At 38.5% G+C, this 18,516-nt stretch overlaps 3 protein-coding genes and 1 non-coding gene across 5 annotated transcripts; 2 read left to right on the top strand and 2 right to left on the bottom strand.

Annotated features, from left to right (window-relative positions):
- Positions 1-1,264: 1,264 nt before the first annotated feature.
- LOC101294784 (signal recognition particle 54 kDa protein 2-like) lies at positions 1,265-3,014 on the top strand. The gene is made up of 2 exons (XM_004305021.1): positions 1,265-1,627; positions 1,894-3,014. The coding sequence occupies exons 1-2, from the start codon at positions 1,297-1,299 to the stop codon at positions 3,012-3,014; spliced, it is 1,452 nt and encodes a 483-aa protein (XP_004305069.1). The 5' UTR covers positions 1,265-1,296.
- Positions 3,015-4,198: 1,184 nt separating this feature from the next.
- Positions 4,199-7,241, top strand: LOC101305276 (receptor-like protein kinase FERONIA-like). Its single transcript, XM_004302489.1, has one exon. It carries the CDS (start codon positions 4,216-4,218, stop codon positions 6,865-6,867), a length of 2,652 nt encoding a protein of 883 aa, XP_004302537.1. The 5' UTR covers positions 4,199-4,215; the 3' UTR covers positions 6,868-7,241.
- Positions 7,242-8,080: 839 nt separating this feature from the next.
- On the bottom strand, positions 8,081-10,531 carry LOC101301882 (thioredoxin H9-like). 2 transcript variants are annotated; one of them, XM_004302477.1, is made up of 6 exons: positions 10,327-10,394; positions 9,738-9,795; positions 9,631-9,648; positions 9,301-9,426; positions 8,568-8,690; positions 8,081-8,418 (listed from the first exon to the last, which is right to left on the bottom strand). In XM_004302477.1, exons 2-6 carry the CDS (start codon positions 9,756-9,758, stop codon positions 8,269-8,271), a joined length of 438 nt encoding a protein of 145 aa, XP_004302525.1. In that variant the 5' UTR covers positions 9,759-9,795; positions 10,327-10,394; the 3' UTR covers positions 8,081-8,268. The 2 variants fall into 2 exon arrangements, with proteins under 2 accessions (XP_004302525.1, XP_004302526.1); XM_004302478.1 differs by lacking the exon at positions 9,631-9,648 and having other exon boundaries at positions 10,327-10,531.
- Positions 10,532-10,831: 300 nt separating this feature from the next.
- On the bottom strand, positions 10,832-11,927 carry LOC101301696. Its single transcript, XR_184873.1, has 2 exons — positions 11,324-11,927; positions 10,832-11,168 (listed from the first exon to the last, which is right to left on the bottom strand). It is a non-coding gene; the product is annotated as an uncharacterized LOC101301696 (transcript).
- Positions 11,928-18,516: the final 6,589 nt, after the last annotated feature.

The raw sequence follows: 18,516 nt of genomic DNA, 5'->3' as shown, positions 1-18,516 counted from the left end.
CTATATTGCATAGTATGAGAAGAAGCAAAGTTGAAAGAAACAGCAAGCCTTACCTTTCCCACTTAAACTTGACAGATGATTTCACCAGTGACAGATCAATGGAGGGATAAAGAGAGGAGGAAGAGGATCGCTGACGAAAGTTGATGTTGTTTGGTTTTGCACCCTCTTTGCCTCTTTATCTATATACTCATAGTTTTGGTAAAAAGAAAAATTGAAGGTAAATCAACAATTAACAGCAATTAATGCTGAGTACATTCTTCAATCAAAAATTGAATATTCCAGAAAGAAATAGAACTTGATTAAGAACTTGGGGAACAATACAAATTAAAAAATCAAGATCGTCTCAGAATTTCAAGAACTAAGAGAGGTTGTTTATAAACAGTAGTAAGAAACGACTTTATAAAAGCCAAAAGCAGAGCACATAAGAGTTTTGGACCTTTGGTTCACATCTAAACGGAGAACAATGCAAGGTTAAAAGCAACTGGAATCCTATGACAATTTTGATGAATTGGTCAGCCTGCATTAACCCCCTCCATTTCATCAACACTGCTTAGTAGCAAGTACGTACCAACTATTTCCAAGTGACTAGGAACCAAGAGAACCGAGCATCCCAGTTAAATTTCAGAGACGCCACCTCTCAACTCATTGCCATCTTGGTTGAAATCAGGATGTTGCATTGCTTTCTTCGCTGTGATTCTTTGAGCAGGGTCATATCACTCGTATGTGAGCATTTTCAGCATTCTCCAAAAAGTAACACAGCATTAGACCCAATACAAAGAAAGATACAATCCGAGTAATCATGAAAACAACATCATCACCTGACAAACATAAGTCTATGACCGTACTGCTATCATTTTGCTATTTAGCTATAGGAGAGTTTGCTTAACAAATCATGTAGCGACTGAATTCGAAGCCTAGGAGTATTCAAAATCCAGATTAATTTCTAAGCAAAGATGAGAAACGAAATTGATCGACCTTGCAAACTGTCATGTACTCGCAAACAACATTGATCTAAAACATGAATAGAGAACCAAAATTTTTACTTTATGAGAACCAAATTTTCATCTTTTTCCAGCAAACATAAAAATATCAATAAAGCCTGTCCCAAAAAAAAAAAACATCAATAAGGGTTCATTTGTAAGATACAACAAACATTAAAGAAAATATAAAAATAAATACAGAAGAATAAGACTACAACTCTACAAGACCCAAAACCCTAACTCGTTCTCGCCATCAAGTGATTCAATTCTCCCCAATTCCCCCATCGCAACCGATCCCACATCAGAATCAGCGAAGATGGTGCTAGCGGAATTACAAGGGAGAATCTCCCGTGCTCTGCAGCAGATGAGCAATGCCACCGTGATCGACGAGAAGGTCCTCAACGACTGCCTCAACGAGATCACACGCGCTCTCCTCCAATCCGATGTGCAGTTCAAGCTCGTCCGCGACATGCAGACCAATATCAAGAAGATTGTCAATTTGGAAGATGTCGCTGCTGGTCACAACAAGCGTAGGATCATCCAGAATGCTATTTCTAATGAACTCTGCAGAATGCTTGATCCAGGAAAACCCTCCTTCACTCCCAATAAAGGGAAACCCAATGTTGTTATGTTTGTCGGTTTGCAAGGTATAATGCTTTTCTTGGCCAATACATCAATGAGTTTATGTTGATTGAATTGTGTTGCAATCTGATTTGAACTAGCTGCATGCATGTTAGGTAGTTTTGTTATGATCATTCACGTTACTCGAATCGTTTTTGAAGCACTAGCTTATGATATTCTGTCCTTTTAACGGAATGTTACTGTCTCTTTTGCAATTGCATTTGATGCATGGTTTTTGTTTATGCTTCAAATCAATTTAGGCTTATTTATTTGGTATTTGATATGTGTTCAGGGTCCGGAAAGACTACAACTTGCACCAAATATGCATATCATCATCAGAAGAAAGGTTGGAAACCTGCACTGGTATGCGCGGATACTTTCCGAGCTGGTGCATTTGATCAGTTGAAGCAGAATGCCACCAAGGCGAAGATTCCATTCTACGGAAGCTATACGGAATCCGACCCTGTGAAAATTGCAGTGGAAGGAGTGGAGACTTTTAAGAAGGAGAATTGTGATCTTATAATTGTTGATACTAGTGGACGTCATAAACAGGAAGCTGCTCTTTTCGAAGAGATGCGTCAGGTGGCAGAAGCGACAAAGCCTGATCTTGTTATATTTGTAATGGATAGCAGTATTGGTCAAGCTGCGTTTGATCAAGCTCAAGCATTTAAGCAAAGCGCGGCAGTTGGAGCTGTTATTGTTACCAAAATGGATGGTCATGCAAAGGGAGGTGGTGCCCTTAGTGCTGTTGCAGCAACAAAGAGTCCTGTTATATTTATCGGAACAGGAGAGCATATGGATGAGTTTGAAGTTTTCGATGTTAAACGGTTTGTGAGTCGTCTCTTAGGCCTCGGTGACTTGTCTGGATTCATGGACAAGATTCAGGAAGTTGCTCCTAAACTGGAGAAACAGACAGAGCTTCTGCAGAAACTTTCAGAAGGGACAGTCACGTTGAGGTTTATGTTTGAGCAGGTTCAGAACATGCTTCAAATGGGTCCGCTAAGCCAGCTTACTTCGATGCTTCCAGGTGCTGATCAGTTCATGCCGAAAGGTAACGATAAGGAAAGCCAGGCCAAAATCAAGAGGTACATGACCATGATGGACTCAATCACAGATGAAGAGCTCGACGGCACAAATACTAAACTCATGACTGAGTCTCGTATAGTGCGAATAGCACGAGGATCTGGTCGTCTAGTAAGCGAAGTGATGGAGATGCTTGGAGAATACAAGCGCCTTGCTAAGATATGGAGCAAAATGAAAGGAGTTATGATTCCTAAGAAGCCTAACGACATAAATCTACAGAATATGAGCAAAGTCCTACATCCACAGATGTTGAAGACGATGGGTGGCATACAGAACTTGATGAAGCAAGCGAGTTCAATGGGAATGCTCGGAGGCATGGACAAGAAATAGATATTGACGACAATTATAGAGACCGATCGAATCCCTCAAAGTCCAAAAATCAGAGTTCTGAAATTTGTTTTATTCATGGTAGATTAATTAGGGTTAGGATAAAGCATATGAACGATTTTCTATATCACTCAATCGAAAAACGATTTTCTATATTTATTTGACGTTAAACTTTACAACAAAATCGCAATACTTTCTTGTAACATGAACAAAATACAAAAGTTTGGCGTGCTTGTCTTTTCATATACATAATTTCTTGCGATACCTATCTCAACACTTATTAATAAGGCTAAGTCGAAATCAAAATTGTAATTTCGCCATCTCTATACTAGCTAGTGGACTCATGAACTCATCCTCCGTGGTTTGTTTCCGCACTAGTATTTTCGATACCTTATCTCCGCACTTATTAACAAGGCTAATTCTAGGTCGAAATTTCCACAACCTAATAAATATATCATGTATTTTCATCATCTCTAACACTAGAGTCTAGAGACTAGAGAGGAGACTCATGAAGTCATCACCTTTGTCTCCTCCATCACGTAACGCTCTAACAAAAAATGTGGGAATATAATTTCTTTGTCCTCGTAGTGCGTGGCATGCACAACGAAACCCCAAAACTCTTATTTTTCTCTTTCCGGTGGTGTAATAATTTCCAAATATTCCTCCTCACAATAAAGTAATCCCAACCAACCGATTTGAAAACCGAAACACCTTCCAACTCATAACAACCAGGCCGACGGGCCCACACCCGGGCCCAATTATAACAGCTTAGCCAAACGCGTAACGCGCTTCACTCACTGAGCTGTCTTCCTACCACCACGCACTTACGAGTTTCTCACAAATGGCAACTCCCGCAATTAGTGCTACGCATGCAAGGTCAAACCCGTCATTTGCACTTCCAGCGCCGCTCAAGTAAGAAGGAAAGAAGCAGCACTACTGGTTTTGTAACTAATGAAGTAAAACTCCATTCTTTAATTTATTGCTCCTTCCTTCCCTCCTCTCTCCCAAATCCCCCAAATCTCCACCTCAAAGATCTGTTCTTGCTCACAATCCAAATCCCATTTCATCGCTCTCATAAAGTAAGTCTCTCTCATCAAACTAGGGTCAGCTTCATTTTATGTTTGGTCACTTGGTCTCGGTTGGATTCTTGATTTTGAGTTGATAAAGCATAGATCTTTGCGCTGAAATCGGAATTGGGTATATTATGAAGTGTTTCTTTTTCTATATTTGGTTCGCTTCAACGATCCATTCCGTATTTTCCGCAAATTACATCCCATCTGATAAAATCTTCCTAAACTGCGGCGGTCCGCAAGAGTCCACCGACGCCGATGGCCAGAAATGGACATCGGACGTCGGCTCCAAGTTCGCCTCCGGCGCAAACTCCACCACTTCCCCTGCCGCCACTCAAGACCCTTCAGTCCCTGAAACCCCTTTCATGACTGCCAGGGTCTTTCATTCTGATTACACCTACAAGTTCCCGGTCGCCTCCGGCCGGATTTTTGTTCGTCTTTCCTTTTATCCGGCTTCCTACGCCGGGCTCAATGCCTCCGGTGCCGTGTTTTCGGTAATGGTTGAGTCTTATACTGTTTTGAAAAATTTCAGTGTTGTTCAGACCACTGAGGCTCTGGATTATGCTTTTGTTACAAAGGAGTTTGTGGTCAATGTTGAAGGGGAGTCTTTAGATGTCACGTTTAAGCCCTCTAGTAGTGTTCCGAATGCTTATGCATTTGTGAATGGGATTGAGGTTGTGTCCATGCCGGATATATATAGCTCTACTGATGGTACCACAATGATTGTGGGGCAATCAAGTCCTTTCTATATTGATAATAGTACAGCGCTGGAGAATGTGTATCGATTGAATGTGGGTGGAAATGATATATCGCCCAGTAAGGATACTGGTCTGCTTAGGTCTTGGTATGATGACACTGCCTATCTGTTTGGGGCAGCATTTGGTGTTCCGGAATTTGCTGATGGCAACATGTCGATTGCTTACCCCAAGGACATGCCTACTTATGTTGCTCCAGAGGATGTGTATAAGACAGCCAGGTCTATGGGGCCGAATAACAACATCAACCTCAACTACAATTTGACTTGGGTGTTCTCAATTGATTCTGGATTCATGTACCTTGTGAGGCTGCATTTCTGTGAGGTTGCTGCAAACATAACCAAGTTGAACCAGAGAGTGTTTGATATCTATCTCAATAATCAAACTGCCGAGTCGGGGTTTGATGTTGCTGGAATCACACAAGGGAATGGAATTCCGCTGTACAAGGATTATGTGGTAATGGTTCCAAATGGGAGCCCCCAGGAGGATCTTTGGCTCGCACTGCATCCAAATCCTAGTACTAAGCCACAGTGGTACGATGCCATCCTTAATGGAGTCGAGATCTTCAAGATCAATGATACTACTGGCAATCTTGGAGGGCCTAATCCTATTCCCCGTCCCAAGCAGTTGAACATTGATCCATCTAAGGCTAGATCTGGATCAGGTCGTGGCAAGGGTAAGAGCAGTAATCAGAAAGCTATTATTGCCGGGGGAGTTAGTGCTGGAGTTGTCTTGGCACTGGTCCTTGGTTTCTTTGCTATGTGTGTGTCACGCCGCCGTAGACAACCGAAGGACTCAAGTACAAGTGAAGGACCATCTGGTTGGCTCCCTCTGTCTTTGTATTCACAATCTGCAAGTTCTGCCAAGACAAACACAACAAGAAGTTGCGCTTCCTCCCTCCCCTCAAACCTCTGTCGTCACTTCTCATTTGCTGAGATCAAAGCTGCCACTAACAACTTTGAAGAGGCTCGACTCCTTGGGGTGGGAGGTTTTGGAAAAGTATACAAGGGTGACATTGATGGTGGAGCAACCAAAGTAGCCATTAAGCGTGGAAACCCTCTCTCTGATCAAGGTGTGCATGAATTTCAGACTGAGATTGAAATGCTCTCAAAGCTTCGTCATCGTCATCTTGTTTCACTGATTGGTTATTGTGAGGATAACTCTGAGATGATTCTTGTATATGATTACATGGCTTTTGGAACCCTGCGGGAGCATTTGTACAAGACCCAAAAGCCTCCTCTACCATGGAAGCAAAGGCTTGAGATTTGCATTGGGGCTGCTCGTGGTTTACATTATCTCCATACTGGTGCCAAGCACACAATCATTCATAGAGATGTTAAGACAACTAACATTCTGTTAGATGAGAAGTGGGTTGCTAAGGTCTCAGATTTTGGCTTGTCAAAAACAGGTCCTACATTGGATAACACTCATGTCAGCACTGTTGTCAAAGGTAGTTTTGGGTATTTGGATCCAGAGTACTTTAGACGGCAACAGCTGACCGACAAGTCTGATGTGTATTCGTTTGGAGTTGTCCTTTTTGAGATCTTATGTGCTCGCCCAGCCTTGAACCCCACGCTTCCAAAGGAGCAAGTGAGCTTAGCAGAGTGGGCTGCACATTGCCACAAGAAAGGCATGCTTGATCAGATCCTCGACCCTTACCTCAAGGGGAAGATCACGCCTGAATGTTTCAGGAAGTTTGCAGAGACAGCAATGAAGTGTGTGTCGGACCAGAGCATTGACAGGCCGTCTATGGGAGATGTTCTCTGGAACCTTGAGTTTGCATTGCAGCTACAGGAGAGTGCTGAAGAGAGTGGCAAGGGTATTGGAATGGACATTGAGGAAGAGCCTTTCATGGCCTGTAAAGGGAAGAAGGACCTGGATGCATCACCAGGGTTTGATGGCAATGGGACAGACTCGAGGAGCAGCGGCATCAGCATGAGCATGGGTGGCCGCAGCCTGGCTAGTGACGATTCTGATGGACTGACACCGAGTGCTGTGTTCTCACAAATCATGAACCCAAAGGGACGTTGAGACTGAAGAGACTGCATATGCCATACCAGCCACTACAATCTGATAATGCGATATGGTTCCTCTCATCGATCAGGCAATGAAGCTTGCTTGCTGTTATTTTTTTTTCTTCCTCTACTCATTCATTTACTTGTGTTATTTTTTAATACTTATCTCAGAATCGTTTCTTCATGAATTGATCAAGTTAGTTGTAGTTTTGTATCTATAATTACATGAGGAGTGTTTATGTGTACTTGTTCTGGTAGAGAGGGATTGTTGATTTGGCCTCCCATATGTTCATGTCCTATGGTGGTGTTACAGATCATGTTTCTCTATCACGGCCAAACTTATGAAGAATTAAACAGTTCAGCTCAATATCAAACAAAAGGTTCACTAACATGTGCATGGGGTCTATGATTATTTCTGGTATGAATATTTTTTTGGATGTCTTATCATGTATGACAGTATTAGGGAACTATTGTAGCTTTCAGTAGTGATTGACAAACTGGTGGAGGAATATCTATCTTGGTCAAGCTGGCATAGCACTACGTGCCTTAGTGGAATGATTGTGACTGTTAACGCGGCTGTGTTGTTTGTGAAAGGTTGACATCTGAGGCTGAGGAACAAGTAATCGATTGATTAAGAAAGTAATCGTCTTTTAGCTAATCAGCTGTATAATATTCTTGAATTTTGATGGCTGGTGATGATGTCTGGCTAGGGTTTGATTTCTTTCTCCACGTTTAATCAGGTTGTCGACATTAGTAAACTTTCTTCTGCATAAAACGATGGCGTTTTACAATCCAGAAGCTTCAGTTAGTCGTTTACATGGAGATGGTCAAACTTTCTTCTGCATAAAACGATGGCGTTTTACAATCCAGAAGCTTCAGTTAGTCGTTTACATGGAGATGGTCAAGACCTTCCATAAGCCATTCCGACCGATATATATCCGAACGAAGAGAGCGTATTCAGCGCACCCGGGTGCGTCTGTATAATTTTCGCCGAATGGAAGAAGAACCGCGTTTTTGAAGGCATACCAGCGGCGCATGAACATCTTATTACAGTCATGAGGGTGAAGGATCTTTCTGCTAATTTGTGTAATTCTCCCCCAACCGAATGGAGAAGATGTAATTGGTGGTCACACAAATAGAGCAGAGGAGGTTTGAGCAATTGGTAATGGCTACAAATTGATCAGATTTGGTTGCAAGAGTGAAAGAAAAAAGAGTAATGGCCACCAATTAAGTTTAAATAACAATAGTAAAATCCTCATGAAAGATCTTGAGATTTCATATCAACAGAACTCATCTGATCTCATTCATAATTAATTATTTACAATCCAAGAACTTGCAACCAAAAATACACATTAATATCAAGAAACCTGCAACAAATGTAAGGATACTTTGAATGACTAACGGACCAGTATAGTAGTCATTTCTTACATGGGGCTGAATCTACAATGGCAACTATCTTCTTTTGCAACTCTACCTTGTTGGCTCCAACAAGCTTGTCAACTTGCTGACCATCTCGGAGGAAGAAGAAAGTAGGAGTGGCCTTGATATCCCATGAAGTGCTGAAATCCTGCACCATACAAAACTGAATGTTAGAATCACCTACCATTAAATAACTTATGATAGGCACTAAACCCGCATCAATGTACTGGACACATCAGACTATCAGCATCAATAGCACCAACTCTATTGAATTAAGCAAATTGGTTACCAACTTACAGTAAGTTCATCGACATCAACCACAAGGAACATTAACGAAGTGTATTGCTCAGATAACTCGCGAAATAAGGGAGCGATCTGTTTGCAAGGACCACACCATGTTGCACTGAAGTTTGCAATCACCTGTTGAACATATCAATCTCAATTTATATAGATCTTCAAAACCATGCTAACAAATTATTCAAATTGAAATTGCCTACTAAGAACAAGTAAGTTCGTATGCATGCAAATCAAAAACCCAAATCTAGTTAAACTACACAGTATGCAACAATAGCATGGACATATTGAAGCTGCAGCATGGGTCGTGTAATGAACTAATGATGCATATATGACCTTGCAGTCTTAAAATACGATCCATAAACACTAAGGTTTCCTTTAACATAAACTTAATTTGCCCTTTCAAGAAAGAAAAAAAAAAAAAAAAAAAAAAAAAACCTTAAATTTGCAGATGCTCAAATTTTCAACAGACAAATTTCTGTCATAAACGTACTATTATTTCATCTCTTTTGTTGACTCTTTTAAGGTGCTGCATTTTGTAGGATTTCATCCCAGGTTGTGGTAATGAGATAATCACTACATTATTGCCACAGTGCCGGATTCTTAATCAAATATACATCAGTAAAGAAAACCATTGAATTTAACTCAGTGAAAGCATATCACAGGTTAGTGAACTACCAGATATAATTCAACATAATGCATTTCTCTTGGAAAGGCAAAATGTTCTCAAGCTTACCATTTTGCCATCTGTCTTTGCTTCAGCCAACTTTCGATCCCACTGTTCTATGGTGGTGATGAGGTTCACATTCCCACCAGTGAACTCAACAGTATGTTCAGACTCGTCATCTCCCAAAGTTTTAGACTACAAGCATCACAAGCATGATAACTTGTCAGATTAAACAAGGCAAGAAAAGTAAACACTTGGTGGCATGCAAGAAGTATCAAAATCATTACAAAGAGCATCATAGTCATTAAGAAATGGTAAACTTCTTTATTGCAGAACCCAGAGAGGAGTACTAACTACATCTTTTGCATGCATATTAGGCATAGAAACTGAAGTAGTTACCAATTTGTCTACAAAATTCTGGTGAGGAAGATGCGTTATTACCAATTGACATATGGAAAGTCTTAATCTGCTGAAGGAAACAGAAGCAATAATGAAATAACACTCACCTTGGACGCACAGGCTCCCATCTTGATGTTTAACACCAAACTACTGATACACGGCAAACTGAAAAGTCAAAAACCCATCAACTTTGTCAGTGAAAGCGTTGGGAGAGAGCATATCACAGAATCAATGTTAAATCTTTATAATTATCAGGCCACTTCAGCCAACATTCAACAGAACTAGTATAAAAACATAGAAATAAACATGGTATCCAAGTATTTGGTTCTAAGTAAGAAAGTGAACAACCCCCTGACTAATAATTCACCATTGAAATGTCAATAGCTATCATAAGTATCAGAATTTTCAGAACAAAACTCGGAAAAATTGACAATTTAATGAAGGTTAATGGATTTATCAATAGAATTCAATCCCAGTATCCCATAGCAGACAATAAGCCGCCAATTGTGCACAACAGATGCGCAATTCAATAGTGAAACACTCAATTGAACCTCAGAAAAGATAAAGCATCCAAATTTAATAGGTTATGAACATCTTTTAATGCATTTCTTCATAGGAAATTATACATTTCTTAATCAAAGAATGCTGACTACGTAAATTTGAATACGTATTACTGAGAAACAGAGCTAAAATTACCTTGGGACTAAGATTGATGAGCAAACCGACCCACCATACAGAAAGCCAATGTAATTTGAGATTGCGCGATTGACCCAGAGAGGCTGTGTTAATAAAGATTTGCAGAGAAGTTCCAGAAAGCGAATAAGAAAGGAAGAAGCAGATGGATCAGAATACCAGAAAGGAAACGAACAGCAGTCGCAGAGAGACAAAGAATTATCGTTTCCAGCTCAGGAGAAAATAAAAGCCTTTGATTATGTCTCCTACCTTATTTGTAACCTATGTTGGACCCAAGCCTTACAATATGACATCATGTCACCTTTTTACATTTATTCCACCATTTTTTTCCTTTTAAGTTGCTTTTAATTCATTCTAAAAAAGAAAATTGTTACAATTTTTCATAATTATAATTGCTCCGAGTGAAATCCATTGTAAATTCGCGACCTGTTACAAATCGAATGTGACCTTTAAGGTATGAGAAGCATGCAAGCCACTACATCTACTTAAATTTGTACATTTTTTTTTTGGAATTAATGAAAAGTTTTATTAATGATTACCAAAGGGGAAAGTCCAATGGAAGAGCCCAAATAAGGCCCAAGTACAGATAAACATTAGGGAAGTTACCACTCAACCCAATCCACATGAAAAGGTAAAAATGGTAACCCTAAAGATAAAAATAAAATTACACAAAACACATCAAAGCTAAACCAGCGGCCACCCAAGCAAACCCTAGCTGCTGCCTCTTCCGTCGCCGTCGCCGTCGCCGTCGCAGTCGCTACCGATCTATAAAGCCATTGATCAACCACCGGAGGCAGAACGACATGCATGGATGAGCAAGTTGATGTTCCGTTGCCAGCCAAATCCTAAACCACAGACCATAAAACACTCAGCCTCCAAAGAGAGGAGATCCCACAAAACAACACCAATCCTTCCACCATAACAACACTTCTCAAGAAAGAAACATGGCTACCAAGTTGTAACCAAGAACCATAACATAGAACGAGAACAAGAACGAGACCGATGGAGAATGGGGGGGTGTAAAACCCATGCGTGAGCACCCATAATCGCGTGGGTAAGTGACTTGCACTTTATACTTGCAACCATAGACATCTTCTTAGAGGTAATGAGTAGAGAGAGTTGATCTATTGAGGGGTTGAGTAATCTTAGATCTTGAAGCATATGAGATTGGATGACAATGAGAAAAACTGAAAAGACAATTTGAGGAACAAAATCCTCCCGATCTAGACATCAACCAGAAAATCACCACAAAACGGGTAAAATAATACTACAAAAGGGTGAGAAGATTACTAAGGAAGCTAGAAGAAGGAGATGTAAGATCCACCCCCAACTCTCAGCCTTCGATCGAGACCCAGATAGATCTAGATCTGGGCAAGAGAGAAAGGGGAGGAGACAAAACTCTCAGATCTGTTTTCGTTTCACTCTCCTTGGGGTGGGGTAAATTTCATTCCAAAGCTGAAGTTCATTTTGTACATATGTAGGGCATGAGAAGCAGGTGAGCCATTCTATATAGTCATTTACTTCATTTTGTACATATAACGATTTACATTTAAAAAAAAAAAACATGAAATCCATTTTGTTACTTGAACAAATTTCTTCTCTAATATTTCTCAAGCGTGTATGTCTTGCTTGTGTAAGCTTATGACATGAGCTACTCAATCAAGTAATACTTTGTGGCTATGTGTAGCAGATTATATTAGGAAATAGCGGTTGAAATTTTGCATATACTACATTTCAGCTAGAGAAAGTGTTGTTCTTTTTCTTGAATAAAACAAAACCAAATACTATTGCTTTCTTCTTATGCTCAGGCGGCGAAGCCTGATATCCACGTCTAGAGGTGAAGTCAGCTTTAGGTTTGACCGGACTAGAGCCAAGGTGAGAATTTGAAGCCTAAAAAAAAAAAAAAAAAACTACATCACATCATATATATATACAAGGATTGAGAGTGAACGTTCGTGCTTTTGTTAAAATGCGGACAATCCACGTGTGAGTACTCTATTGGTTGGTACAATCGTTCAACAAGTCGACCTAATCTCAGCTATATACGCAGGTCCCACCGACATCATCTTCTCTAATCTTCTGGCCTTTGTGTTTTCTCTTCAAAAGCTGCATACCCAAAATCCTTCGCTACTTCCCTAATCAATCGTTCTGCCAGAAAACATTCAATTGACAAAACCAGAATCAAAGCCACAATATTAACTTGTCTATATGCTCATTAGGAACTAACTATTATAACAAGATGGGTTAGGATCATTCTCCGACCCGTTTCATTTTCTGCCTCCAAATCCAAACTCTTCATTCAATCGACATGTTTTTGCTCTTCTTATTTCTAGTTTGTTGGGTATCTTTTTAATTTTATTGGGCAGATTCAGTGACCCATCGTCGTCCAACTCCGGCAAAGCCATGGCTAGCTAGGGTAAATGAAAGCCACGTAGATGATAAGGTAGATTGGCAGAAGATTGAGATGGGACGAAGAGGATGACTTGCACTAGATGTTTTGTTTGGCACTGATGTATTGAAAATATGATTTTTTTATTTGATAGTTTGCATTAATTCATGGTTACCTGGTTGGATCTAGCATCTGGGTTTCTGTTGTGGGTTTGAGATTATAAATCAATGAAAAGCTCTAACAGTTGATCAATGATGTAAAGCGATCAATTAATGATGTGAAGCTTTCATTTTTGTTTCTTTTGGATTGATTCATAGAAATCATAGTCAATCCAAGTAGAAGTATGGTGATGAAACTGCGGTGGGAGATTGTGGTGATAGTTAACACTTGAAGGGAAATTAGAGAAGATGTTGTCGATGGGACCCACGTATATAGCTGAAATTAGGTCGACTTGTTGAACGATTGTACCAACCAATAAAGTGCTCACAAGTGGATTGTCTGCATTTTAAAGCGCGGACGTTCGCTCTCAATCCTTCCTCTGTGTGTGTGTGTGTGTCTATATATATATATATGTAAATGATGTCGTTCCATGTTAAGGTTGCATCCTACTTCCCCGTCTAGTCGTCTATGATGAGCACATTTTATATCATATTATTATCCCTGATTTATATATGTTAGTTACTTGTTTTAATTAGTTTGAGTTATTTAGTTTGTTTTTGTGTTCTTATAGATGTTATGTCTAAATAAATGAAATGTTAAAGTTATGAAGCAATTTATCTATTTTTATAGTAAATTGAGTCATTGTTTTAAACATGAGTCTTTTTTCCCTTTAATTAAATAACTAAGTGTAACATATGTTTTCATTGTTCTAATAGCATGTGCCTATTGGTGGAATGCTTTCCCATTGCATTATGTGTGTTGTATTGAAAATATATACCTTAGCTTTCAATTGTTGAATTCACTTTACTCATTTGATTCATAGGTACGTAGATATGCATTGATACAAATGGAAAAGTGCATGAAAAATTTCCAAAGACAAGATTGCATGGAACAAACTTGTATGAATCTAGGAGCTCACTTCTAATTCTTCAAAGTTTGTCTACGTACTCTTGTACATGAAAAATGAGAGAAGCAAATGATGTTGTAGATGAAGAGAAAGTGATGTATGAAAACATTTATGGGTGAAGAAATATGTTGTCATCAAGCATGAGAAGTTTGAAGAAGGAAAGTTATTTTCACATGGAGATGAAGTTGTAATGAAGCTCAATGTTGCTCTATAAATAGAGCTTGTTTTCAAGAGAATAAGGAGAGGGGGGAGAGAGTGGAGATTGAGAGACATATTGTTGCTTTTGTTCTTCCCTTTCTTTAGCTATTTTTCCTATGATGTTTTGTATTGTTTTAAACATGTTTTCAATTTGTACTATGTGTTGCTAATTTCCTTAACTAAAGTTAAGGAGGAAACCACATTATAAAATAAGTTTCTCTTAATTATCTGTCGATTCCCATAATTATGTTATTCATGTCTATGACTCTTGCTTCAAAATGCATTAATAAGATTTTTGTTCCTTTCACCTTTAATGTCATGCATTTTTGGTAGTTTGGAAATCACTTTTATTAATCCATGCTTCGCTTTGTAAAATATTTAAAATGAAATCCTTTGGTCTATTGTCATTCAAATGGGCTTGTTTCACATTTGATGCTTTGTAAACACTTTGATCTTTTGTAGTTTCAATAAATTTGTGTACATGTGATGCTTTGGTGTTCATAATTAAGAAGCGAAGAAGAGTCTACTTTAGATAAATTTCATATGTGTTTCATTGTTAAATCTTGATAAAGCAATATATTGATTTCTAGATTGCTACTCATAATTCGGGAATTGGTAAGTAATATATCTTATTGAGTAATGTGGTGAAATCCGATGCCTTAGTTACTTCGTCATCAATGTAACTTTTATCTATTTTATTTGTTTTAGCTACTTCACCATCAACTTTCATTCAACTACGTTGGTGTTAAATTAATTTGGATTCGATTAGTTTTTCCTATTTTCATACATTCCCTGTGGGTTCAATCTCGCTCTTGCATATTTGTGCTGCAACTGATTCGTGCGCTTGCGAGTAACATTTTAAAACACATCAGTCTATCCTAGCTAGGTCCCTAGTTCCGTAATTCTTCCTCTTCAATCTCACACCTTCCTCTTCAATCTCAATCCTTACTTCCCCTGTCGCTTGCACCGTGCAGCTGTTGCCCGTCGGTCGGAGGCCCGGAGCTTGTCGCCCTTAGCCCGTCTCCTCAGTCCCCACTTTCCCAAGTGACTGCCTAAAAATCAAAATCAAAACTTTTAGAATCTAATTAGATAGGAGGGTGCTTATGAAGTTTGCTGGAGATTTGAAAGTTTGTTGGAGATTTGAAAGTTTGTGTTCGCTTTATATTAAATGAGTTTTTTTTTTCTAGTCAATTGATTATTGAAACCCGAGTACTTGGATTCATAGTGATAAAGCTATTGTAGTACTATCCAACATGAAGTTATTAAATCCATGTGATTTATACAATAATACAAATAAAATATAAGAACTGGAAAAAAATTGTCATATGATGATATGATGATAAGTTGTTTATAGATGTTGTACTGTTACGGTACTAACATTATTGATGTATACAATAATACAAATGGATCTACTACAATATTGGTCGATCTTGTGTTTTTAGATGTTTTTGGGTCAAACAACCACTTCATTAAAGAAGGCTCAAGACCTAGGAATATAACATAGCCATAACAAAGGCCTGACCCAAGGTTTACAATAGTGAAGCAAACAAAAGCAATTGAATAGAAAACCAAATAACTAAAGAACTAAGGAAGAGAACAAAATGGAACTAAACACAGGAGTACGAATTGGAATTTAAAAAAAAAACAGAAGATCCTTAAACCCTAAACCGAACTGGAAGCGAAGAGAAAGCCGAAGAACAAATTGCAGAAAACACGAGTTCAACAAAAAAGAAAGACAAAACTCCGGTGACTAAGGTGAACACCAACAACCCCGGGAAGTTACCAATGTCCAGAATAAAAGATTAAACGGTATCTAGAATAACCAGATTAAACGGTGTCTAAAAGATGATTAAATTGGATCCCAAACAAATGGAAAGGTACGTTCGGGATAAACACTTGTATAATGGGTCAAACATCTTCAATAATAGGTAAATAATAATCAAAGGTTTGAAAGCAGCCATAATAATGGGGTTGCAATACTCATTGGTTTTATTGGTTGCACGAAAGAACCTTGCCACATGCATTTGATTCTCTGCAACCTTCATATAACACACGTGTAGTCATTAATTATATCTATACCCAATGTTTAATGGTCTCGTGATCTGAGATAGCTCCAACGAGTTGCACCACCTCATACTAAGAGCTTTTATTCTCAAGATTTTATGCAAGATGAACTTCTTACTTTATAATTGGAGTCTGCATATTATAATGATGCGAGAACGGATCGGTAGAGGTTGATAACTAGAACAAGATAGACACATCTAAAGAAATGAGATTGATAAAGAGAGCAAAGCTCTATTTTTCTTAATAGAAATATTCATAAACAAAGTCTATCTTTCTCATACATGGATGTTCCTTTTAAAGAGCTAACCCAACCCTCTAATAAATGTTAATACAATGCATAATCCCCATTTTCTTCTAATACATTCTAGAATACCCACTTCCCAATCACACATTAAATCATACTCATTCAACAAGTCTACTAAATAGACATATTTTGAAATAATAACTATTAATTAAAGTTAAATATGGACTCCTTGAAATTCCAAATGAGTTAATCCCCCTTTTGCATTGCATCATTCTCCCTGGGGTGAGAAAGAACTAGTCCATAAGTTCGCATGCTTGAAATCAAATTCATCAAAAAGTTCATAATGTCACCACCCTATCTTCTTGCTTCTCTTTGTTTCCTTCGTGATGCTGACAAGTAGCATCTCGACAAAAGAGGCGCACAACTCAATCCTTTGAAGAAGTTTTTCTGATGCACAAATATTACATGCATTAAGCTCCAACACTTGCAATAACTCATTCTTTGTTCTTGACTTGGTATTGATCTAAGCTTTCATGAAATCATCCCAAAAAGGATCATGGTAGTGAAATTCAAATCTAATGGAGCATTGTGAGGCATGTGAAAACCCAACTTTAGTTTCCAAATCTACACCACCATTTTCATAAACCAAAAATGCACCATGACTCTTACCTTGTTCATTAAATAAAACTTTGTCATCCAAATCACTAGGTTCAAGTAATTCATCTGAGCATGCAAGTACTTCTTTCGAAAACTCAAACTCTTGGTCTCCAATTAGGCATGTATCACCAAAATTGTTGTCATGAAGAGATTCATCAATATTTTCTTTTGTTGGGTCAAAAGATTCAACATCAAGATATGCATCATAGATGGGTGGTGAATTTCAATCTACTTCAATATTATCTCCATGCTCAATCTCTAACTCAAAAGGAAACAAATGACATACCTTCATATTTGAATCCCTATTGAATTCTTTGACCTCCATCTCAAGATCTTCAACATCTTCAACCTCGCATTCCTTTGCATAAGTGCCTCTTGCAACTTCAAGCCATTCTTGAAATCTTGATGATCCAACCTTCCACAAGTGATTCTTAGACCTTTGAGATGGACGACGTCGATGATTTGATCGTATCTCTGTCTTGGTCTCATGATAAGGATACCCGCTTCTTGATCCACCATGCTTCTTACGAGCTTCTAGGCATTCAATTAGCAAGGCAATTCTCTCAACTTTTCTTCGAAGTGCATGAAGTTCTTCACCTATTGATTTCTCATCTTTCATATGGTTTCCACGCTTTCCTCCACCTCTTCTTACCGCCATGAGATTAGTGGAAGCAACCCAAAGAGCGTAGCGTGGCTCTAGTACCAAATGATGCGGGAACGGATCAGTAGAGGATGATAACTAGAACAACGACACATATAAAGAAATGAGATTGATAAAAAGAGTAAAGCTCTATTTTTCTTAATAGAAATATTCATAAACAAAGTCTATATTTCTCATACATGGATGTCCCTTTTAAAGAGCTAACTCAACCCTCTAGTAAATACTAATACAATGCATAATCCCCCTTTTCTTCTAATACATTCTAGAATACCCACTTTCCAATCCCACATTAAATCATACTCATTCAACAAGTTTAGTAAATAGACATATTTTGAAATAATAATATTAATTAAACTTAAATATGGACTCCTTGAAATTCCAAATGAGTTAACCCCTTTGCACTGCATCATATAAGAAAGATATGACAGAGGCTCAAACATTCCACACCTTAGATTCTATGTCTAATATGTGTAGGCAACTTGTTCAAAGAAGAAAATCAAAGATGTTTCCTATTATTTAGGGCATGTTCGATACATGATTACAAAACTGTTTTCTGTATTATGAAACCAAGATCAATATAATACAAGTAATTTTAAATAGAATTAATTACTGGTCACTCCATTAACTTTCATGCACTCGACAGTTTACTCCATTAACTTTCAATTTCAATCGATTACTCCATTAACTATCCAATGTCACACAATTTGGTCCATCCGTTAAGTCGCCGTCCAAATCAGTGGTTAAGTTGCTGACTGGACATATTTTTCAACTGGAAATTCCATTTAACACCCCACCTCTCTCTCTCTCTCTCTTTGGCCAGCCATGGCTTCCCAAACAGTAAGTAAGCTGTGGTTTTGGCTTCACTTTCCACTCACTCAAATCCAACAAAAGTTTATGAACCAAAGCCTATTATA

Source organism: Fragaria vesca, linkage group LG6 (genome assembly GCF_000184155.1).
Source record: "Fragaria vesca subsp. vesca linkage group LG6, FraVesHawaii_1.0, whole genome shotgun sequence".
NCBI lineage: Eukaryota > Viridiplantae > Streptophyta > Magnoliopsida > Rosales > Rosaceae > Fragaria > Fragaria vesca.
Note: the sequence above shows the minus strand (reverse complement) of the source record. Positions and strands in the feature narration are given on the sequence as shown.